This window comes from Hippopotamus amphibius, chromosome 6, assembly GCF_030028045.1.
Source record: "Hippopotamus amphibius kiboko isolate mHipAmp2 chromosome 6, mHipAmp2.hap2, whole genome shotgun sequence".
Lineage (NCBI taxonomy): Eukaryota > Metazoa > Chordata > Mammalia > Artiodactyla > Hippopotamidae > Hippopotamus > Hippopotamus amphibius.
This window is the reverse complement of record NC_080191.1, coordinates 54,407,779-54,432,636: the sequence shown is the minus strand read 5'-3', so window position 1 is coordinate 54,432,636 and position 24,858 is coordinate 54,407,779. Positions and strand designations below refer to the sequence as shown.

Below are 24,858 nucleotides of genomic sequence, written 5' to 3'. Positions count from 1 at the left end.
CCCCACACCTTTCTAGTAGTGTACAGAGATATTCTTTATTTGCTTTTACTGCTTTGTACTATTCTCCTATGTGGATATACCATAGTTTATTCAACCGGCTTTTTGTTTATGGACATTTGGGTTGTTTCCATATATTGTATATTTCTATACATATATTTATATATGCATATGTACCTATGCATATATAAAATATATATTTCTATATATTGTATAGATTTGTAAATTGTAACAATTACTACTACAAAGCATAGCATCACCTTTGTTGAGTTTTTGTCACTATATCTTTGGAATAGATTTCTGGAAGTAGGATTGCTGGAATAAAGAGTGAAATCAGATGTAATTTTGCTAGATATAGCCAAATTCCCCTTTACAGGCTCTATTTTGTTTCCCCACAATTACAGGAGTGTCTGTTTCCCCATGGCCTTGCCAACTTAGTATGCTGCCAAATTTTTTAGCATAGTACTAAAAAAAATCTAAGTTAATTGCCAAATTCTAAAAGAAGATAAAAATATCTTGATTTCTGGCTTTTCTTGAAAAAGTGTTAGATCCACTGGCCCTGGGCCTACAGTTTCACATAACACTTCTGTCCCTGAGACAGAAGTACCTAGATGGCTCTGGCCTCCACCTGGGCCCATTCACCCATTGTGTTCACTTGCTTAACTCCTGAAGGCACTGGAGTGTCCCACCCAGCTCCAGCGATAAGAAAGGCAAGGTGATTTGCCTGAGGTCTTCTAGGAAATTAACATTTGACTGGAGACTTTCTCTGGGTTTGCTCACACTCTTTCAATTTCTTGCTTCTTTCCTGCTGCCTGCTGCACTTAACCTGGGATTTAACAATTATCAGGCCGATTTCCTCAAAATTAAGGACCTTTAGGATCATGTGGAATATCAAACTTAAACACAATGGCTTCAATGAAAACATATCTAAACGTATCTAAACTATGTAACCTACACACACCTACCCTAATAAAGCCTCAAGGCTTCTGCACCACTGAATTTCTGTGCATTTAGTGACATCATGGCTCTATTCCTATCTTAAATTAGATGGTTTTGATTTAAATCAGGGACAAATTCTTATTATAAAGCCAAATGCATACTGGATCTTGGATTTATAAGCTCTGTGGACAATTCAAATAACAGCTTTACACAAGTCAATAACTCCTAGTTAGTTAATCCCTAAATATCTATTTCTTATGATATATGTACCCATACTTTCAGAAGTAATTAGGGAGAAAAAAGGCAATGATAAAAAAAATTATACAAAAATAGATATTTTCTTCTATTTTCTTCTGGTTATTCAATTCTTTCAAGTTGCAATTATAGATGATGTCAAAATGAGACATTTAATTATGAAAGAACCAAAATATGACAGTCAGAGCTGGCCAACTGAACACAGAGGGGATTCAAATGTTTATTGAATGAATAACCAGAGTATAGCAATCTGTATGATTTTAGGGTTTCTTCTGCCATAAGGTCAGTTTCTCCCCATCCCACCTCTCTCTCTCCTTTTTTCTCTCTCTCTCTCTCACATACACACACACATTGATTTCTGAGTACTTTTCACAGGACACTATGAGAAAGGTTACTTATGTAAATAGCATAGGGGTAAGGTGACATTGACTTGAGTGCACTCCAATTATACCAATATCTGATACCAGCACTTTCTTGAGGATAATTTCAATAATTGGGTGGTGTGTGTGTGTGTGTGTTTGTGTGTGTGCGCGCGCGCGCGTGCGTGCGCACGCCTGCTTAGGCACTGAAGAGAGAAAGGCTCCAATGGGGGGGGAGCCGTGCGTCAGGGGAGAGGAGGAGGTTAAGGGGAGGTTGGTCTCTGAAGACAAACTTTCTCTCCCTCTTAAATGATGCCCACGTCAGCCTGGCTGACAGTCAAGATAAGGGATGGAAATGAGAGTGGAGGTGAAGGCAGAAAACCAAGGAAATCCATTCCAGGTGTTTCCAGAGTCCTGAATGCAGATAAATGTTCAGCTGGGGGAGAGCTTGGCCCGCCTGGCAGGGACTTTTATCCCTCCCGAGAATGGCTTTTACAGCTTCTTCTTCTTTTACAGGCAGCAAGTAAGCAGTACTGCATTCTCCTCTTATCAGGAAGGATTTCTGTCACCTCTCCATACCACAAAAGCAAGGTCAAATGTGACTCTCTGTGGAAACCCCAGTGACTCAAATAAAAGCAGACGGCAACTGCCAGCTTTACCTCTTTCATTAATGGCCTCTCAATGAAACCCACTTTCCATTCCTCCCCAGAGGTGAGCAGCTGGTTGTGTTTCAGAAAGTGTAACTAACATCTTCTAAATCTCAGGGTGCTAAGTAAGAAGTGGACTGCGCCAGAACGACACCCTCCCTCGCGATCCCCTGCTCACACACGAGCGTGGGGAGTGCTGCAATCAGTCTTCTCATTAAACTTGGCAAGATCACAACGAGAAATCAGATTTGGGAGCTGGCAACCTGACACATAAACAAACTTTTATGTGAATAATTAAGCCAGAGCTAAGCATATGCCGGACCATCTTTAATCAACATGTGATTACAGTTACCAGTAAAAGCGCCAATGTTTCCAAAAGCTTCTATGTTGTTTATGTGCTGTGGTTCTTGTAACACAGCTTCTTTGATATACTCGGCATATCTTTTTACCCATTTCTCCCTCTTTCATTTTCCTTTTCCAAATTGCTACCCTGCAAGAGAATTCACTATAACACAGGCCACTTGTGAAAAGAACTGTGTGTGTAAGCATGTGTGCACAAACATTTTGTATGTTAACACACACACCCCCACCCACAAAGTCAGGCGTGTTTTATATACAAGCCCTTCAACTGCCTTTAAGGAACCACACTTGAGCAGAACCTAGAGTGTTATGTTTGGATTCAAAGCCATTGGATCATCAGAAATGACCCTGTGGAACAAGCCCAGAGCCCAGCCAGGCTGGGAGGACATCTCCAAGTTCACACTGGACTCCAGGACTCTAAATGAGGTGCTAACTCTTGGTTGACCCCAAAGCACCGTCATGAACTTTGCTTCAACCTTTGTATATTTGAAACCACAACTGTGAAAATCACATGAAGTTTTGCTGCAAAAACAATTTCTGCTAGAGGTTTTCTAAACAAAAGCTGTTGAATTTTTAAGAGAAACGTGAGATAAGATTCTATATACAGTACGTAGTACATCGAGAAAGCAATATTGTAAAGAATCCCCTTGTATTTTTCAGATTTCTATCTCTTATCTAGGTACAGAGTATAAACTGACTGTAATTTAAAATTTAAGTCAAATCCTTTCCTTTGTATTTTTCTACACCATCAATGCAACTTAAGAAAAATGTAGGAAAATTAGAGTGTATTTTTAAGAGGCAGGAGATTAATTCTGCTTCTCTTTATCCCCCAAATTACTAGGCTAGTGCCACATATTTTATATATATAGAAGTATAAAATACACAAAATGGATAAATGAATAAATATGAATAAAATATTTAAAGAATATTTATTTAGAGAATATATAATTAAAATATTTAGATTCTAACAGATTTTTGTAACTGGTCTAGTGGTATTTTACATATGCTTTTATTTTTCTAACATTCCTCTATTCTGGACTCTCCTCTTCCCAAGCTTAAAGTTTTTCCTAGGAAAGATATGTAACATCATTTAGCTACTATACAAGTTCTAGGACAGCTACTAAGTTATTACCATTTCCTGACTTACTGGGAACTGTATTTTTTTTTCCTAGCTAGTGGGGAGAAAAAAAACACTCTGAGTGAGAGAGATTAGTGGCAAACTTCATCCAATACGGAGCACACCGGTCATTTTAACTTTAAAATGAAAACGTGTGCTCTGTCTCTGTCCTGGTTGGCTCAGAGAGATGAACCCTGCTTACCTTGGACACAAAGCATTCTGCTATGGCCACGGGATCATTTTCACAGTTTTCCAAGTCTTGTAGAAGTTCACTAATAAAAAAATAAAAGTCAGAATGTATTAGGTTGTAGTTTGAGGGTTGAGGACATTTTAAATAACTTAGAAGTTTAAACATTTATAAGGCATTTACAAAGAATCGTATTTAATTGGATAACCGAGGGCCTCTTGTCATATCCAATGCTTAGATAAGGGACTTGCCCCTGGTGGAGCAGGGGTGTGAACACAGGTCTGACCTGTAACTCTTCCACCCAGAGATAAGCCCTACCTAATACTTCAGTCTTCCAAACCGTTTGTCAACATCTGCATGCATGCCTACACACACTTACTCTTTCTCCAATAGCTTTCCAGGTACCAGATACTGTGCAAAGCACTAAGAACAAACACACAAGTGAGACAAGTGAGATATGGTTCCTGGTCTCTTCAAATCCACTGGAAGAGTCAGACATTCAGTGTAAAAATCACACTGACAAATACAAAATTATAAACAGAGATAGTGCTCTAACGGAAAGATACGCCTGGGGAGGAAATCTCTTTCCTCAGATGAAAATCTATATTATTTTTAATGATTCATTATTTTGAGTAACTAACTGTATAATATTTCCTTGTGTGGATGTAGCATCATTAATGTAACCTGTCTCCCATGGCTGGATACAATTCTATATGTGGGATTGCTGGATCATAGGGCATTCTCAGTCTAAATGTTAACACATTTCCAAATTGCACTCCATGTAGCTTGAATTAATATGTACTTTAGTATGCTAAGTGTTTATTTTGTTTTTTTATTATTTGTTTAAATTAATTAATTAATTAATTTTATTGGTTGTGTTGGGTCTTTTTTGCTCTGCGCAGGCTTTCTTTTTAGTTGCAGTGAGTGGGGCTACTCTTCGTTGTGGTGCGTGGGCTCCTAATTGCCGTGGCTTCTCTTGTTGCGAAGCACGGGCTCTAGGGCGCATGGGCTTCAGTAGTTGCAACATATGGGCTCAATAGTTGTGGCACACGGGCTTAGTTGCTCCACGGCATGTGGGATCTTCCTGGAGCAGGGATCGAACCTGTGTCCCCTGCACTGGCAGGCGGATTCTCAACCACTGCGCCACCTAGGAAGCCCATATGTTAAGTGTTTATTTTAATTAGCTGTGTATAACATATTTAATAAAAGGTTAAACAGTTCTACAGGGATTATGATGAAAATAGTTCTACAGTTTCTTGCTTTCTGTTTCTCATTCTCGACTGCCGCTTGGCAGAAACACTTTCAGTTCCTGGCTGTTTCTGCTGTATGTACTCCTGTTTCCAAACATGCTGGTAATGCATTTTCATTATTTTTCAGTTTTAGATATTTACTCCGTAATTTCCCCAAGCTTCCTTTCCTCCCATCTTCTCAACAAGCTCTGTTACGAAATTTAACTAGATTCAAAGTCAGAGTTTACATTTTAAAGGCTATGAAAATATTATTCTCAGCTGAGCCTTGGAGTACACCATAACTACATTTCTTTTCTTGTACAACTATGTCTTCCCTGGAGTTAAAATGGTCTCAATTTTTTTTCTTTTTCTTTTCTTTCTTTTTTTTTTTTTTTTTTTTTTTTTTGGCACACGGGCTTAGTTGCTCCGCGGCATGTGGGATCTTCCTGGAGCTGGGATCGAACCCGTGACCTCTGCATTGGCAGGCGGATTCCTAACCACTGCGCCACCTAGGAAGCCCCTTTGCTTTGTTTTGAAAGTACACTCCACTCGTTTACCTTCAAACTTTGCACCAGAAGTGTAACCCTCGTCTCACAGAGTTCAAACATCAGATCATCTATGGGTTGTGTTCTTTCTTGGCGACCACCCCACCTCTCCCAGAGCCAACTGTCCTTCCCCACCCACCTGGAGAGGTGTTCTCTAGGCCTGCTGGGTCCTCTCTTCAACACCATTCTGTTGATGCCTTTCCCTAGCTCTTATGTTGGATGCCTTGTTTCTTAGATACCATGTAAGTTATATTCTCTCCTTTGGGAGATTCTATCATCCGGCAGCTTTCTGAATAGGAATAACAAGCAGTAAATTTTCTGAGACTTTTCCTGTTTCAAAATGTTCTCCCTTCATACTTGACTGATAATATTAGTGGGTATAGAATTCTTGGTTGGAAGCTCTTTTCTCTGAGTATTCAGGGCACCATCTGCTGCCTTATGATTTCTAATGCTGCTGCTGAGAAGTCCAAGATCATTTTAATCCATGTGACCTGTGTTTCTATCCTGGAAGCTTTTAGAGTTTTCTGTTTGTTAATATGGTTCTGAAATTCTGCGATGGTTGGTTTTTGAGGCAGGGCTTTTTTTTTCATGCGCAGAGCCAATCTGTATATTTGGGAAGTGTTTTTGAGCATCGGTTCTCAAAATAACCCCTGGGTTCTTGAGATCCTGTCAGGAAGTCCATTAAGGTCAATGTTTTTATAAAAATACTTGGACACTATTGGACTTTTTACTTTCATTCTCTCGCGAGAGTACAGTGCCCTTTCCAGAGGCTACATGACCTGTGATATCACAGATGGAAAGAACTAGAAGCAGATACGAGAATCCAGCTGTCTTCTTAGTACGTCAGACAGTAAAAAGATTAGTAAAAATGTAAAACAATTCCAACACAAAAAATGTTAGTGGGAAGAGTAGTACATTTTTCTAGAAATTTGTGGATTTATTATTACTATTGAATACATTGATATTTTAACAGTTTCTCAGTTTTAATTTTGGTCATGGTAAACAAAACATCATAAATTATAAACAAAAAAGCTTTTTGGGCACTTAGTAATTTTTAAGCATATACAGATCCTGGGACCAAAAAGCAAGGGAACCTCTGTTCTTAAATTATGGCTTTAATAATATTAAGGAAATATTAATATTTCCTCCACTCCATTAGATTAGATACTCTAATCTTTCTTATTCTTCCTCTTCTATTTTCCATCTTCTCGTTTATCATTCTATTTTCTGAGAGACTTCATGTTTATTTGCTATCCCTTCTATGGAATTTTTTCATTTCTACTATCTGATTTTTAATTTCAAAATGTGGTTTGTTTGTTTGCTTGTTTTTACATGCTCTTTGGATGCTTATGTTTCTATTTTGCGAGTGCAAAATGTTCTCTTACTTCCAAGAAAGAGATGATGGTGATGATGAATTGGGACTCACCTCTCCTGCCTTGGCTTTCCACTGGACTGCCCTTTGTCTGATCATTTTGGCTTCCGTCATTCTTTTTTTTTTTTAATTTATTTTTTTATTGTCTCTGTTGAGTCTTCGTTGCTGCACACGGGCTTTCTCTAGCTGCGCCGAGCGGGGGCTACTTCTCGTTGTGGTGCCACATTGCCGTGGCTTCTCGTTGCAGACCACAGGCTCTAGGCACAAGGGCTTCAGTAGTTGTGGCATGTGGGCTCAATAGTTGTGGCTCACGTGCCCTAGAGTGCCGCCTCAATAGTTGTGAAGCACAGGCTTAGTTGCCCCGAGGCATGTGGGATCTTCCCGGACCAGGGATCGAACCTGTGTCCCCTGCATTGGCAGGAAGATTCTTAACCACTGTGTCACCAGGGAAGTCCTGCTTCTGTCGTTCTTGTTAGAGGTTCTCCCCAAATACCTGGGGATCTTCATTTGTTCTTTCCTGTTTGAAGGTAAGATGCCACAATGCTGACCATAAACTCTGTACAGAGGTGGAGCTTGGCATGGGGTGCTCCTTACTCAAGGCAGTAGTTCTCAACCCCTTTGGTGGCAAGACCTATTTACCTCTTAAAAATCCTTTATGTGGATTATATCAATACTTATTAGAAATTAAGACTGCTATATAATTTTAAAAAGAACAATTCATTTAATTATAAATTTAGTACATGTTAATACAAGTAACTTTCTCTGAAAATTAGATTTTATAAAACAAAATTTAGTGAGAAGAGTAGCACTGTCTTACATTGTTTGCAAATCTCTAATGTCTACCTTAATAGAACACAGATGGGTGCTCATATATGCTCTGCATTCAACAGCCTCACACAGTTATGTCACTGGAAAAAGGAGGAGCATTTCAATGTCATTTTAGATGAGTACGGATATCCTTCTTTGATGATACACTGAAACTCAACAAGTGATAGTTTCTTAGAGGTTTGTTGGAGTCTGAAACCGTTACATACTATATCCTGTTACATTATAATCCATTGATATCTTGCACTTTGAAAGGAACTTTTACCAATGCATGTTTTCAGGATAGTCCCAATTTCAAACATTCTTTCCTAATATTCCTATAAAATATACCATTTGTAAGATTATTTTTTGTTTTGTTTAAATATAGTTCTGATATTTGCAACAATATCTTTTATAGAAAGATTGGTGTGATTAAATTAAAGACAATTGAAATCTAATCATTGGGATCTATTGATAAATAGTGGATAAAGTAAGAGAAAAGGTCAAAGAAAAGGAACAGCAAAGGAAGCAACATATCTGGACCAGTGTTTTCCACTACTAGAAGATGGAGTGCTCTGGATGTAGGTTTTGTATCCAGGCCTTTCAATATAAATCTTCTTTCTGAACAGAGAATTTTGAGTAGAATCCATCATATTACTTCTCAAGGCTTAATAGAAATACTCCTTGACAATATTTAACTCCCTGTGTTCTCAATGTTACACTCTCATCAAGCTCCCCTCTGAGGTTTAATTTCATCTCCAGATTGGATCTCCTGGTAGGAGGAAGTGTCTCAGGGGACCCAGGCAGGATCTAGTATAGCTCATCTGTAAATGAATGGTATTCATTGCTCAAGAACCAGAGCTGGGAGGGAGCTCAGACACCTTCCAGTCCCAACCCCTAATTTTCAGGTGAGGAAACCATGGCTCATAAAAGGGGGGTGGCTTACCTTAGGTCACACAGCGAATAATTAGTGGCATAGCTGGGATTAGTATCAGGGCTTTGGAATCCCAGTCCCATACTCTGTTATAAACACAACTGTTGAAAGATTTGTTTCCTGATCAACTCAAGAAAGCTGAGGGCTAGACTCTGCATCATGGTGTCTTCAGCCTGGTATTGCCCGCCTGGGAGGCCTTGTGAAAGTCACCTGGCCAGCTTTCCTTTACAACCCTTTTCTAAAATAATGGAAACAGTGAGGAGGAAATAGCCGGATTTCTTTCATGCTCCTGTCATCAGAGCAATCATCCCGATACAGTTGGCCAACCACCCCGTTTGTTCTTCATTCAACAGAGTGATTACTGAAAGCCTCGTGTGTCAAGCACTGTTATAGGCACTGAGGCGATGGGGTGAAGAACATGGACAAAGGCTCTGTCCTATGGTGCTTATGCTCTGATCAGGAGTGATAAGTGTTAATAACTGAAGAAATAAACAACACAGTATCAAACAAAAGACAACAACTGTTGGCAAGGATGTGAGGAATTGGAACGCTTGTATACCATTGGTAGGAATGCAAAATGGTGCAGTCGCTACGGAAAGCAATATGGAGGCTCTCCAAAAGATTAAGAGTAGAATTATCATATGATCTAGCAATCTGACTTTGGAGTATTTATCCAAAAAAATTGAAATCAGGGTCTTGAAGAGATATCAGCACTACCATGTTCGTTGCAGAAGTATTCACAATTGCCAAAATGTGGTTACGAGCTAAGTGCCCATGAATGGACAAAGATGAATAGAAACAGAAAATGTACAGTGAAATATTATTTAGACTTAAAAAAGGAGAAATTCTGTGACAACATGGATGAAATCTGACATTATGCTAAGTGAAATAACAAGTCACAGGACAAACTGTGCATGATTCCACTTATGCGAGAAATCTAAAATAGTCACACTCATAGAATCAGATAGTAGAATGGTGGTTACCAGGGGGTGGGGGTAAGCGTAAATGAAGGAGGGACTTCCTTGGTGGCGCAGTGGTTAAGAATCCACCTGCCCATGCAGGGGACACGGGTTCAATCCCTGGTCTGGGAAGATCCCACACACCTTGGAGCAACTAAGCCCGTGTGCCACAACTATTGAGCCTGTGCTTTAGAGCCCGCAAGCCAAAACTACTAAGCCTCCATGCTGCAACTACCGAAGCTCACGTGCCTAGAACCAGTGCTCCACAACAAGAGAAGCCACCACACTGAGAAGCCCAAGCACCGCAACAAAGAGTAGCCCCTGCTTGCCATAACTAGAGAAAGCCAGTGTGCAGCAACGAAGGCCCAATTTAGCCAATAAGTAAGTGAGTAAATAAATAAATATATTTATTTATTTAAAAAAAAAAGAGTAAATGAAAGAGTTGCTAACAGGCACAAAATTTCAGCTAAACAGGATGAATCTGCTGTACCACGTTGTACCCAAGTTAGCAATGATGTATTGAACACTTAAAAATTTAAGAGGGTAGGTCTCATGTTAAGTGCTCTTATTATAATAAAATAAAAATTTAAAAAAACTAATGAAATTTCATTCTTTTACCAATAGAAACTCACATACAATATTGCTTGATATGAATGTTTATGTGAAAAATAGTAAAGTATTGGTTTTACTGAAAAACAAAAAACCCAACAGAATACGATATTGTACTACGTGTTATGAAGGAAATAAAGAGGACAGTGTGGCAGAGAGCGACTGAGGCTGGGTGGGGGTGCACGAGCATTGGAGCAGTCATGGAATGTTTTCCGAGGAGGTGATCTGAGTTTGGGGAGGGTTGGAAGAGAAAGTCATTTAAGAAATCGGGGCACATATATACAATGGAATATTATTCAGCTGTAAAAAAGGAACAAAACTGGGACATTTGTAGAGACATGGATGGACCTAGAGACTGTCCTACAGAGTGAAATAAGTCAGAAAGAGAAAAACAAATATTGTATATTAATGCATATATGCAGAATCTAGAAAAATGGTACGGATGAACTGGTTTGCAAGGCAGAAATAGAGACACAGATGTAGAGAACAAACATATGGACACCAAGTGGGGAAAGTGGGGGAGGGGTTGGGGTGGGATGAATTGGGATATTGGGATTGCCATATATACATTACTAATAAGAAAAAAAATCAAACTGTACACTTTAAATATAATCAGTTTATTGTATGTCAAAAAAAAAAAAAAAGAAAGAAATTGGTAGCGAGTCTGAGGACAGAATGAACATGGTGCGTTCTTGTGTGAGGTATAGAAAAGAAGCCACTGGCTGGTGTTTGGTGAACAACAGGATGTGGGAAGACAACTAACTATAAAATAATACACCCCCACAAAGATCAGAAACAGACTGTACTTCTAGAGTTACAGCCTAATGGGGTGGGGACTAGGTTTCTCATAGCATCAGTGTAACTAATGAACAACTTTACAAGTACACTAGCAGGAAGGAGTGACTCATAGATTGTATTTTGTACTCAGAGCTAAAATTAGAGTCATTCTACCTTCAGGTTTGGGGTATTTTCCCTTTTCCCAGAGCAACTGTTCCAAATATTTCCTCCTTTTTGAGTAGGAGCATGAAAAAGAAAAGATTTCTTACTTGAGTTCAAGTTCCTTTTTTCAATGGGCAGTTAGAAGAAACACAGTTCTTTTTTACAGAACATTCCATGTAAGATTTTCTTTGACCCCTGATATGGACTCGAAGCCAGGAACTGTAATATGACCTTGAAGATTCTACTGCCTTACACTGAACAAGATTCAGGAACAGGGCCTCTTCCCTTCCGGTCTGCAATGGACTCTAAGCACCACTTCCTTTTCCCACCCACCCAACTAGGTCAGCTGGCATTTTAACTTGTTGCATCCACAGAGGTACATGTGCACGAGAGAACAGAAAATGGGGTGAGGTTAATAGTACCAAATGCCCCATTAATTTCACTGATACATGGGCACTGGCCTTGAAAAATCTACTTGAAAAAAGCCTGTGGGTAAACATGTATTTCTACTATTGTGCAGTAGCCAAGGACATTTGGGTGGTATGAAAATGCATTCGAAGAAAAGAAAACTTCCCCCACCTTCCCCTGCCTTATTGTTGTATGCATCCCATGATTTGCTTTCTAAAGCACATTTCAAAGGAGGAAAAAAGCATGGCCCAAATAATTTTTTTGTCTTGAGACATAAGTTACTTGCTTTGTGATGCTTTCTCTAGCCCCTCAGACAAAATTAACTGCTTGTTCCTCAGAGTCCTCAAAGCATTTTGTTCATTCCTTGATTATAAGACTTACTGCCTCTGCCACACAATGATGTCATTCATCTTTATACTATTAGATTCAGCCCAGATTTATACACAGTAATGACAACATAGGTATACCGAATAAAGAGAAAGGGTTGAAGGAAAAAGGAAAATTTTACTCATGTTTTGAGGAAGGAAGAGAGCTTAGATGATTTTAACTTGCTAAAAAATAATTTAAAAATAGAATTCCAGTGTGGAGGAATGGTCTCTACTTCCTCACTCTTTATCCTTAAAGCTAGATTGAAATTACAGTTGAGATAACTCTTCTGTATTACAAGAAAGGGATGCTGTGTAAAAAACAATTGACAGCTCTTCTTTAGTATGCAGTTAAAAAAAAGTTTTGGGAGTTTAGGGGCAAGTTAAAATGGGGAAAGTGGTTTCTTTGGATTGAGCTAGTTTCCTGACCGTTTGGGAATTTCTTCCAGACACCAAAACACCAGCATCTTAAATTTCTAGGCTATTATAGGGATTATGAGAGAAAGATTTGGCTACAAAAAAAAAAAAAAAAAAAAAGAAAACAAAAATGAAATCTCAATTGTATTCCAAAACAGTTCATAAATAACAATTTGAATCTAGTAATATGGCAAAACTGTACAAAGACGGTAAGAGGAAAGAAATCATACACTACTGTCATTTATGAACATGCGTGAAAAAGTTCTTAAAAAAATACAAATCAAACTCATCATGCATAAATACATGAAACATCACGGCCAGGTAGGGTTTATTCTAGTAGTTGTATATGATTCAAATCAGAAGGCCTATTAATATAATTTGCCACATTATTAATAGGAGAAAAACCATATGCTAGTTTTCTTAAAGGATGATTATGCACTCAATAAAATTCAATATTTATTCACACTAAAATCTTAGCAAAATAGAAACCAGTGTCTATCTAAGTCTTGGAACAAAGATCATACTTAATGTTAAAACAGTTAAAGCATTACTACTAATGTCAGAAAGAAGATAAGAATGCCAACATCAAATCAACACTGTATGGGAAGACTTACCCAAATCAGTAAGACAAGAAAAATAAACATATGGGGTAGAAGACCTCTAAAGGAAGACAAAAAATTCTCCTCATTTTCAGACACCACTGTCAACATAGAAAATTCAAAAGGATCTAGAAATCATTATTAGAACTGATGAGACAGTTTAGAAAGTTGGATATAGTATCAACATGTAAAAACTAAAAGCATTCCTACATGACAATAATGGCTAATTTAAAATAGAAAAAATATTCTAGTCAACAATGACATCAAAAAGAATAAGTTTTAAAAAGTTAAGTGTATGAATGTGATGGAGAAACTATAAAACAGTATTATAGGGCATTTTAAAAAAGCTTGATTGAAGAGATATGTTTACAGACAGGATGACTCAAAGTTTCTGTCAAAATTAATCTATAAATTAAACTGAATTCCAATAAAAGGCCCAACAGAGTTCTTCATGGAGCTTGACAAACCAATGCAACAAAACAAACAAAAAACAAACAAACAAACAAAACCACCTGACAGTGCTAAGAGTTAAGAATGCTAAATTAAGCCACTGTTGAAGAAGAGCGATATGGGTTTAACAAATAAGACAATATAGTATGGAGTAAGGATGGACAAAGAGGACAACAGAACAAAACACAGAGCCCAGAAACAGGCCCATACATACATATGAACTTCACCTGGGAGGAACGTGGAACTACCAATCAGCATAGACAGGATGCACTTTTCAGTCTGTGGTGATGGGACCATCGACTAGCCATATGAAAATAAGGGTTTTTTGTTTTTTCTCTTTTTGGCCATGCCGTGCAACTTGCGGGTTCTTAGTTCCCCAACCAGAGACTGAACACATGCCCTCAGCAATGAAAGTGAGGAGTCCCTTTGTTGGGACAACCAGGGAATTACCTGAAAATAGGGATTTGGATTTCCTGTCACATACCATACTTCCATCAATTTTAGCTATATTAAGGACATAAGTGAAAAGCAAAATTTTAAGACTTTTAGGGAAAATATAGAGTATACAGTAAAACCTTGGATTGCAAATAACTTGTTCTGCGAATGTTCCGCAAGACGAGCAAACATTTCTAATAAATTTTAACTTGATAAACGAGCGATGTCTTGCAATACAAGTAGTGCGTGACACCAAATGTCACATGATCACAACTGAGCCAATGGAGCTGACCACTGAGGAACTGATGGGTCTGCATTGTAGGCAACAGCAAGAGGTTATGGAGGAGATCTCGTCTGCAGAGGAGGAGGAGAAAAAGGCGGAGGAATCCATCACTTCAAATGAGGTTAAGGAGATATGTAAAATGTGGGAAACAGTGCAAATTTTTGTAGAAAAGCACCACCCGAATAAGGCTGTAGCAGTGTGAGCGATGAATTTGTTTAATGACAATGCAATGTCACACTTCTGCGAAATCCTCAAAAGGAGGCAAAAGCAAGTGTCATCGGATAGGTTCCTTGTTAAAGTTGCATGAAAAGAAAAAGATTCCATTGAGCCAATAGATAGCAGTGATTCCGTTAGTGGTAGTCAAAATTGTCCTACACAATAACCCTCCTCTCTCGTCTCCCTCACACCAGCCACGAAGGTTTTAAAAGGTAAGTGAAGGTTAATTTATTTTTCTTTCTATTTTGTATTTTCTTTATTATTATGTATTATATTACAGTATTGTAATCATTTTTATATGAATATTTTTGGGTTGTGCAATGAAACATCTGAGTTTCTATTATTTCTTATGGGGAAATTCACTTTGATATACAAGTGCTTTGGATTACAAGCATGTTTCCAGAACGAATTATGCTTGCAAATCAAGGTTTTGCTGTATTTACAAACTGAGAGTAGTAGATAATTTTGTAAGCAAACACAAAATCCACATACTATAAAAATTATATTTCCTTAGAGTAGTCAAACATGAATTTTACAACTTCTTTTCAAAGAAACCATGATTAAAGTTAAAGGCCAAGTCTCATACTAAAGGAGGTTTGCAACACACACTCCACAAAGATCTCCGGGCAGAATTCATCAAGAACTCCTATACAACCATAAGAAAAAGAAACATCCTGACAGAAAAATGGGCAATGGATAGGAGCCAGAAAGAAGAAATCAAAGTGGCCAAAAAACAAGGAAAGAGGCTTAGTCTTACTGCAGTCGGCAAAGTGCAAGGTAACATATCCCCCAGTGGAATATTACATTGCAGTTAAAATAAGCCAAGTAGAGCTATAAATCTCAAAAGCAACACTGAGTAAAAAAAAAAAACTTCTAAAAGGTTGGCACAATTTATGCCATTTTTGAAATAAGTTAAAGCATGCAATGTATTTTAAATAAATACTTACATATATAGTCATGGCAACAAAAATCATACTCGGGAATGATACACCAAGTCTTAGACAGCAGTTACAGTCACAGTGATATTTTGAGCCAGATTATACTGGCTTTTCTGAGCCAATTCTGTACATCTCTTCCTAATTCCATGTTTAGTAATGTCTTCTTAGTAGCTTGAAATGTGCTGTGATGAGTGTGTTTACACCACAGAAGTTGGCAAACACTATAAATCCCAGATTTCCCCTCGCTTGTCCCCATCCTAGAGAACTGGTACACCAGCACATCACTGTGCCATTCTCCACAGAGCGGGATGCAGTCAGGAGGGGTATATCAGGGGACTCAGCATTATTTATAATGCTTTTTGCTTTCCAGACTTTCTAAAGCAATTACAGCACAAGGGAAGGCCTTGATAGAGTGGGGGTGCTTCATGGGTGTTTATCACAGTACTCTATGCTTTCCTGTATTTTGGGAATATTTCCTGAAAAACAAAATCTAATCAGCTGAATTTTCCAGGCCAGCATAAAACCATTTTCTTTTTGCCCTCTTTAATTTTTAGAGGTTTAAATCTTGCTTAGTTGAGCACAATAGCATATTATGTTGAAAAACCTGGACCTAAACTAGTAATAGAGACTTTAAAATTATTTTGAGCCTTAACCATAGATTTACCAGATAGCTATATCTTTGAAATCAACTGATGCAGGGTATGGAATAGAGGATTCATAAGGCATCAACATAAAAAGTCACATCAATACTCTTATTTGATCAAATATAATAGCAAAGACATTTGAGCTCTAAATTTAGAGTCCAAATTTAAGAGAAAGGAAATAAAAGCCAATAGGGACAAAATAGTACAGACAATTCAACTGTAAAAATTAAACAGGAAGATATTCTTGAAAATAATTAAAAAATAATAAGAATATCAGTTGATATTTGACAAAACCAGGTGTTCGAAATAGGTTAGGTTGGAGTTCTAGCTTTATGTCCTTGAGCAAAGGACTTTCTACACTGATTCTTGTGTCTAATCAATATGTATACATTTTGCATCTTCTCTGTCTCAGAGCTGTTAAGAGTATTAAATGAGACAATGTATGTGCAGGAGATACACGAACGTGACCTACAAAAGGGATAGGCATGAACACTGTCACACAGAACTGTGTCAGTACACTGATGCCTCATCTAGTATCATCCACTCACCCTGATTCAGTTTATTTTAGTCACGTCTGACTTTCTCGTCCAGAGAACACCAAAGAGAAAAGCACTGAGAATGACTCAGGCATGTAAAGATCTTCTCAGTCTTGCAACTTTTGCAGCTAAGGTCCCTTCTTGTTGACATGGGGGGGGGGCTACTTCAGTCTTATCTTCCTTTAAATTAGGAGACACATGAAGATTTAAGTGCCAGGGAATAGAAAACCTTTCCTGGACTATGCCACAAAACAAGATCTGAAAAGCAGGGCTCCTCTCTGGCAGGAGGCAATGCGGCTAAATGCCTGGGGTTTGGAGTCAGAGAAGCCCAGACTTATATAAAGTGACAATGCACATAAAGCTTTATGGTCTCTGGCAAGAAGCAAGCCCTAGATAAACAGTCATTACAGTCAACTTACAGCCAAACCACCAGAAGTCTCAGGCCAGGGCCTCCCAGCATCTAGGCCTGGTTCCTCTTCCTGGCTTATTGTGCCATTGGTGGGATCTGGGCAGAGAAGCCACGGAGGGGCTCCTGGGATTTTACCCTCAGCGACTGCTAAATGGTAGCCTGCTCTGACACCAGCACATTGCTAATAAACACACAGATTCTAAATTCCTTAAATTCAATGTTGTTTTTTTTTGGCTGCACCGCTGGGCTTGTGGGATCTTAGTTCCCTGACCAGGAATTGAACCCAGGCCCTCGGCAGTTAAAGCACAGAGTCCTAACCACTGGATTGCCAGGGAATTTCCCCTAATTCAATTTTTTAATGCCCCTTCTCTATTTTCTTATTATTGTGTTTATTTTATCTAGGCAGTGTTTCTCAACCATGGCTGCATGTAATTACAAACATCTGAGGACTTTTTAAAAAATCCAGATGCCCTGGTCCCACCCTAGACCAATTAATCAGAACTTCTGGGGGTAGGAGTCATCATATTAAAAAACAACAACAAACCAAAAAAAACCCCCCAAAACGTAACACCCCCCCCCCCGCCCCGCCCCACAGACACACACACACACAATCCTTCCCAGGTGATTTTAGTGTGTAGCCCACGTTGAGAACCACTGCCTTGGAACATACAAATTGGGTTTGTTTTCAAAGTCATTTGAATCCAATAAAAGAGATGTTGTAACACTTTTTCATATTCCAGGCTTTCAAAATTAAGGGATGAGTTGATGTAACGCAAACACGCCTCCCAGAGGCCAGGCTTGGGTGAGGTGTCAGGGATCCACACGGATGTTAGGGATGGCAATGGAGAGCTGGGTCCTGCCCTCAAGGAGCTCACAGATACCAACTTCAGTGAGCAAAGAGCGGCAGGATTTATAATCTGCATTATGGTCGAGTCATCCAATGACAGGGCATTGTTGAACTTGATAAGGGGATTTTACTATAACAAAATCAATGTCATCACTGGTTAATATGGTGCTGGTTACGCTGTGCGGGCACTGAGCAAGGCCCTTAAGGTGTATCAGCTCACTGAAGCTTGGCAATAACCCTATGAGGTAGATATTCCTATTGTTTCCATTTGTTCCTTTATTCCACAAAAGTTTGGAGGGTCCTGTGAGCCAGACACTGTTTAAGGCCCTTGGTAGTAACAAAACCAGCAGATCCCTGCCCTCAGGGAGGGTTCTGTGAGGGGGCGTGGGGAGGAAAGCAGCAGCGGACCTAAAAGTCAATCACAGGGTATGTCAGAAACTGCCAAAGGCAGGAGAAAGAGAGAAGGCACGCGGGTAAATGTTACTGAGAAAGGAAGATCTGAGCAGACGAAGTCAGGGAGTTAGTTCTTCTACAGATCCCTCTCCAGTTATGATGGGGTTATATCCCAATAAACCCACGGTAAGCTGAAAATATCATAACTCAAAAATGCATTAAAGGGCTTCCCTGGTGGCGCAGTGGCTAAGAATCCGCCTGCCAGTGCAGGGGACACGGGTTCGACCCCTGGTCTGGGAAGATCCCGCATGCCGCGGAGCAACTAAGCCCCCGAGCGCCACAACTACTGTGCCTGTGCTCTAGAGCCAGCAAGCCACGACTACTGAAGCCTGCACTCATCAACACAAGGAGCTACCTACCGCAGTGGGAAACCCTCCCCCCTGCCCCCCGCGCCCCCCCCGCAATGAGAAGCCCATGCACCGCAATGAAGAGTAGCCCCCAACCCCTGCTCACCGCAACTAGAGAAAGCCCACGCACAGTAATGAAGACCCAACACTGCCAATAAAAATAAATCAAGTTAATAAATTTATTTTTAAAAATTCATTAAAATATACTTAACCTACCAAACACAAAAGCTGAGCCTTGCCTACCTTAAATGTGCTCAGAACACTTACATTAGCCTACACTGGGGCAAAATCATTGAACACAAAGCCTCCATTATACTAAAGTGTTGAATATCTCATGCAATTTATTGAATACTGTACGGACAGTGAAAAGCAGAATGGTTGTAAGTGTACTGGCTGTTTAACCTCGTGACGGTGTGCTTGACAGGGAGCTTCAAAATTTGAAGTATAGTGTCTACTGAACACATCTTGCTTTCACACCACTGTACAGTCAAATCATGAGTTGGACCATCATAGGTCGGGGACCATCTGTATTCTGTTTAAAATTCCCCAAAGAATATATACATGGCTCAGTTGGCATGCAAGCCCAGAGATGTTGGAAACCAGAGTCTGTGCTCTTTACCTGGCCTTCCAAGAAGTACCACAATACATTATAAGAACTGATCTGCTCGCCCCATCCCCTTCAGCTCCCTGTCTGTCTTGTTTACCATGACACTTTTCTAAGCCCAGTGCCTGCTACACAGTAGGTACTCAATACATGTTTGAATTAAATTAAGCATTGCAATTTTTAATTATTAATCTGAATTAATATCTGTTATGATTAAAGTATTTATCATGTGTTTACTCTCTCCTGCCTACTCCTTAGGCAGAAGAAAATTTTTAGAAAATGCAGTGGAGGTGGGGATGCTGCGGACAAAGCCAGCATATATTTTTGGATGCCCTGTTCATGTTCTGTTGTAGAAGAAAGATGCCTCTGCTCTGTCAGGGCGAATAGGTCTCTTCTCTGAGCCAGCAGGATGCAGCAGGATGGGATTTTGAATAACTGTGAGGCTCATATACAAACAAGCATGTCTCTAGGTAGAAGATTTCATGGCATGACAGGCCACAAAAATTTATGAAGTCAAATCAGGGATTTCAGGTCAGTTTTCTTAGGCAGCGTTCATTTGAGACAAATTCATAATGCTATTATGTGAGAACAATCTTTTGAGTATTAACTTACCTATTAAAGTGGTAGATATCCTGTATGTTTCCAAAAAGGGCTGATCTTTCTTCCGTCCCCAGAGGAAGTTTCGTTTGGTCCCTGATGCAGTCAAGGTAATCCTGTGAAATCAAAGAGAAGGATGTTTTAAATACTCCTGTCCTTTTCCAAGTCATCTTTAATTATGTGATAAATCTTTCATATCTGTTTTTATTTATTAGTAATTATTATACTAATGTGCTTATTAACTCTACCATGAGAATGCAGACTCTCTCTTATATTAATAATGATAATACTTCCCTACTTATAGAGCAGGGAGTTTGAGCAAGGAGAAGGAGTTTGTGTACACTGACATACCTACCCCCAAAATGTACTAGCACTTCCCTAGATGGATAATGTAATGACCACGGTTACCCATAGAGTCAGAGTTTTGGCATAACAACATTGCCTGCTGTCTCCTTGACTGATTTATAGGATAAAAAGATACTCTAAAATTCATATACTGGGAAACCAGAAACAAAAATTCTGAAATTTGGTAATTCCCTGGCGGTCCAGTGGTTAGGACTCAGCGCTTTCACTGCCATGGCCTGGGTTCAATCCCTGGTTGGGGAACTAAGCCTGCAGGCCATGTGGTGCAGTAAAAAAAAAAAATCTGAAATGTGATACAGTTGTTTTAAAGGTAACTTTTTAAGTGAGAAAGCTATCAGTTGCTAAAGTCTAGAACTAAATTTATCCTCAAATACCAGATTATTTTAAAAAAACTTTAGAAAATAAAACAGGCCTGTCACTCACTTCTGCTGCCCAAGAGGCTGTGTTAGGGAGCCACAGACAATCTGAAACGAGTTTACGTATTTTAACACGGAAACAGCTCCCAACGGAGCTGACGCGGGCCCAGACCCACAGCGGGTTAAAGGCACGTGGCTTAGAAGCTGTTTGAACTGCTGAGAGAGGGGAAAACTGCGCTCCACCCTGTGTGCTGAGTCCATAACTGAGTGTCCCCTCCCCCTAGCCAGGCTTGACAAGAGAACTCGGTAGGAGGCACGAAAACAATAAAGAAAAAAGTGAAAACAGCTGAAATAACGTAAAATCAAAAATAAATACAGTCCCCTGCCCTGGGCTGAACAATGCAGGATGGCTCTCCACCAGACATCACCCAGAGTTCTGTAGCACTTGGGGAAGCCACCCTGGGAAAAGTCAGCCAGACCGTGAAAATCCCAGCACTCAACAACATTCCAGTGGCCAGTCGCAAACACAATAGTATTTAAGCACAACGAGTGAAAGGAGAAGCTGAAATGTAAGAACCATCAGATAATTGTTGCTTTTGTCTTTTAATAAGCCACAGCCACCCTCTCACGCCCTTCTTGTTCCTCAAATGAAAAACAGGCCGGGCTACATCAGGAACCGTCTCCGCAGCACGGTTCACAGACTGCGTCAAATAACTTACCATTCTGGTTCTTTATTGCTAAAATCATGGTCATGCTGATGAACCGATGTTCATAAGCCTTTTTATGTTTTAACAAGCTTGGTGGTCATCTCAATACGAAATTAGACTCCCAAGGTTTAAGTGCAATTGCCATTAAAAACCCACAAGAGCAAGACGCAGCCTCCTTACTTTCATGAATGAAACAATTATAAGGAGCTTAAGAATCTGTACAGGCTACAGAGATAATGCCCAAATAAGAAAAGTGAAAGAAGGCTAGAACTGAAGTAAGAGTGCATTCTGAACAAGTATAAATCTAACTCAGGCGTCCTCAAAATAAATACATAAATAAATGTATTCCTTGATAGTGTCATAAAATTACACATGGTACAAAGAGATGGGCTAATATTTAACTGCACTGAATGCTTATATTTGATAGCTGGTTACTACTTTGATCAACATTTTAAAAGGACACATCATATGCAAAATTAAGAAGGTAAAACAGAAGGTTATAGATGACTATGAAATTAAAAAGTGAAACAGAAGGATATTGGCAGGCGTGATCCACACAGAACAGCAGCATGACACACACATTACCAGATTCACCTGGTCAGCTGCAGTGGGGTTTAAGGAGAAAAGGAAGAATCCTTTCTCTCACTTTAAGTGAGAAACTGGCTCATTTTGCAGAAACCTGATACTAAATTCTTCATGTCAGGGAAAGATTGAGTTAAGGGGGCTGAAGAATTTCATCTGGGGTGAGAGACAAAGAACCATGGCCCACTTCCAACAGAGGATGGCCCACTTCCAACAGAGGATGGCCCACCTCCAAATGAAAGAGTTTCAAAACCCCAGAGTCCGTGGTAGAGGAACTAGATTTTAAAAGCTGCTTGTTTTCTGAAATCGTTGAGCAAATAGATCGTTAGGAGTCCAAATTTTTGCAGGCCACTCTAGAAAACAGATCAAAGCCATACAGCCACAACGTGTTCCCCCACTGATCATAATTAAGTCTTTTAAATATGATACTTGAACCCTAAACCAGTTACTGAAAACTACTGTTGCATGCACTGCATTACCAGCTGTAATTATCTGAAGCCAAAATGAGAGGTTTGAAGCTCAGTGATAATAATAGTTCATTCCGTGCTCAAATGACAGAGTAAAGACACCAATGAAATTTATTAGAGCCTGTCACGCTGCTTATTAATTTTATTGGCTTGATGTCAGTACCCATGGTTACCCTACAGTTAACAATGAAAGATCAATTTAAAACTTTTGCATTGAAAACAATGATTCTCCAAGAGGATCAAAGAATTCACTTAATTTTGAGGCGGGTAGGGAGGAGATACACACAAAAAATAGCTTTATACCATTCAAAATTTTTTTTATTATACTACTATAAATTTTGCCTAAAGTATTTCTTTTTTTTTTTTTTTTAATATTTATTTTATTTTTGGCTGTGTTGGGTCTTAGTTGTGGTGCTCGGGCTTCTCTCAGGTTGTGGCTCGTGTGCTCAGTAGTTGCTGCACACGGGCCTAGTTGCCCTGTGACATGTGGGATCTTAGTTCCCCGACTAGGGATAGAACCCCTGTCTCCTGCATTGGGAGGTGAATTCCCAACCACTGGACCACCAGGGAAGTCCCTAAAGTATTTCTTTTCTAATCAACATCTCCACCACTGTAAGATTTGTACATGTGTGCCCTCTTCTCAATAACTTTTTCATTCCTGTGGTGTCTGTTATTGAAAATACCCAAGTGAAGTTGAACTTGGTGCTATTTGAAGTGTGATAAATGGACAGGAGCCAGTTTGCAAACTGTTTGTTACTGATCTACAACAAGATAAGTGCAGAACTTGAAAAACTTTTATAGCATTTTGACAGAATGATATTTATTGAATCTAATGATAAATTTGGGCTTGTATTTTGCATGTCTAGTATCTTCTATTTTGTTTTTCTAGTAATTCTAGTAATTTGTTTTACAAAAGTGTCAGTGTGTGGCTAATAGGAACCCCCCCTCCACACACACACACCCACACACATGCTTGTCCCTCACCATAGATTGTTTGAGAAGGTCTGGTCTAGACAACGGTCCAGCAGAGATGCTGGAGAAAGGATACTTCTAGAACTGAGACAGAATTCAAACTCAATGTCCTTGGTAGCTCACTTTATATCTTTAAGATGCTCTGAAAGAATTAAGTTAATACCCCCATGCCTATTTCCCTTTTTCCTCTAAAATAATGTTTAAAATGTTTAAAAATTATAATCTGTTTAACATGAAAATGATGATAAACCATAAGAAGAAAAAGGATTTATTTAGATCAGTACCTTAATATGTTTTCTTAAAGGTAGTCACATTGTAGAAACAAAATGAAGAAAAGATTATGTTCCTAAATCCTCCTGCTCAGGTTTCAAAATTCTTTTTCTTTGGCTTCTTCTTTTGGGTCTAATTTTTGTATTAGTACTTCTGAATTCTAAGCCCTTTTATATAACCCCTATGTAAGATTTCTGGTCTTTATTTTGGAGGATGCATCTTTTTCTGTTTCTCCAACTCCTCCACCTTTACTGGAAAGTAATCATTTGTTTATATAAAACTTGCCTCCAAATTTCATGTATTACATTGGGATGCTGTTGATACTACAATAACTTACATTTGTACATCAATTTATAGTTTAAAAGCACTCACATTTATTCATACAAACTCTCCTTCCCTCCTCTTTTTGAGGTCATAAGAATGTGTGCCAAATTCTGTTTTACAAGCTAGGAATTAAATAAGATGACTAAAACATGATCCCTTCCCCCAAGGAGCCCCCTGTGTAGTTGAAAGACAAGTGTAAACAAATAAGTACAATACAGTGTTTAGGCAGCATGACTGATAAATATTCAGCACATGGGAGAGAGGAGGCAGAGGAGGAAGTGGGCAGTTCCAAGGCAGGGAGAAGACTTCTAGAGGAGGTGATGGTGGAGCTGAATCATTAAAGAGGACCACGAGTTAGAACAGAGAGAAACTAGAAGGAGACACAACATCCAGGAAGATTGAAAAGAGTAAAGGGGCGCATGGTAACGAAATGCAGGGTGCAGTCAGAACACTAAAAGGAGCTGAGGGGCTTCCCTTGCTATCCAGTGGTTACGACTCCATGCTTCCACTACAGGGGGCACAGGTTTGATCCCTGGTTGGGGAACTAAGATCCCATATACCATGTGGCATGGCCAAATAAATAAATAAAATAAAAATTTAAAAAGGAGCTGAGATGGCTTGAGGGAAGAGGGCACAGACCCTGGAGGTGGGGCTTCAAAGTGAGACGAGGCTGCAGTCAGGATAGGCTTGATCATGGAAAACCTTCTGTGCTCTGTCGGTGGAGGCAACCACTGATGGATGCCAAGAGACCAAAGATCATTCCAGCATCAGAAAATGAATCACTAGCTATAAAACTGCCAGTTTGGAGGCCAGTTAGACCCGGGCAGCAGCACAGGTAAGACCAGAGCCAGTCCTCCACAAGTTCCACAGAGAGGAGCTGTATTAATTAGATGTGGAGACTGAGAAAAAGGAGCCAGTCAAGGAGGACAGCTTTCAGGAGAAAGGAGTCTCTTCTCTAACCTTCAGCTCTGAGGAGGAGGGGTGCTGTTCTCCTGGCTCCCAGCAAGGACACTGCCA

The 24,858-nt window shown here is 39.4% G+C and overlaps 1 protein-coding gene across 3 annotated transcripts in view; it reads right to left on the bottom strand.

Annotated features, from left to right (window-relative positions):
- The window catches only part of PLEKHG1 (pleckstrin homology and RhoGEF domain containing G1), a 239,976-nt gene that overhangs the window by 41,461 nt on the left and 173,657 nt on the right, over positions 1-24,858 (bottom strand). For all 3 annotated transcript variants that reach the window (XM_057738124.1, XM_057738122.1, XM_057738123.1), the window contains 2 exons: positions 19,816-19,916; positions 3,877-3,946 (listed from right to left, as the gene is read on the bottom strand). In XM_057738124.1, coding sequence (XP_057594107.1) covers positions 3,877-3,946; positions 19,816-19,916 — 171 coding nt within the window. The remainder of the gene's footprint in view (positions 1-3,876; positions 3,947-19,815; positions 19,917-24,858) is intronic.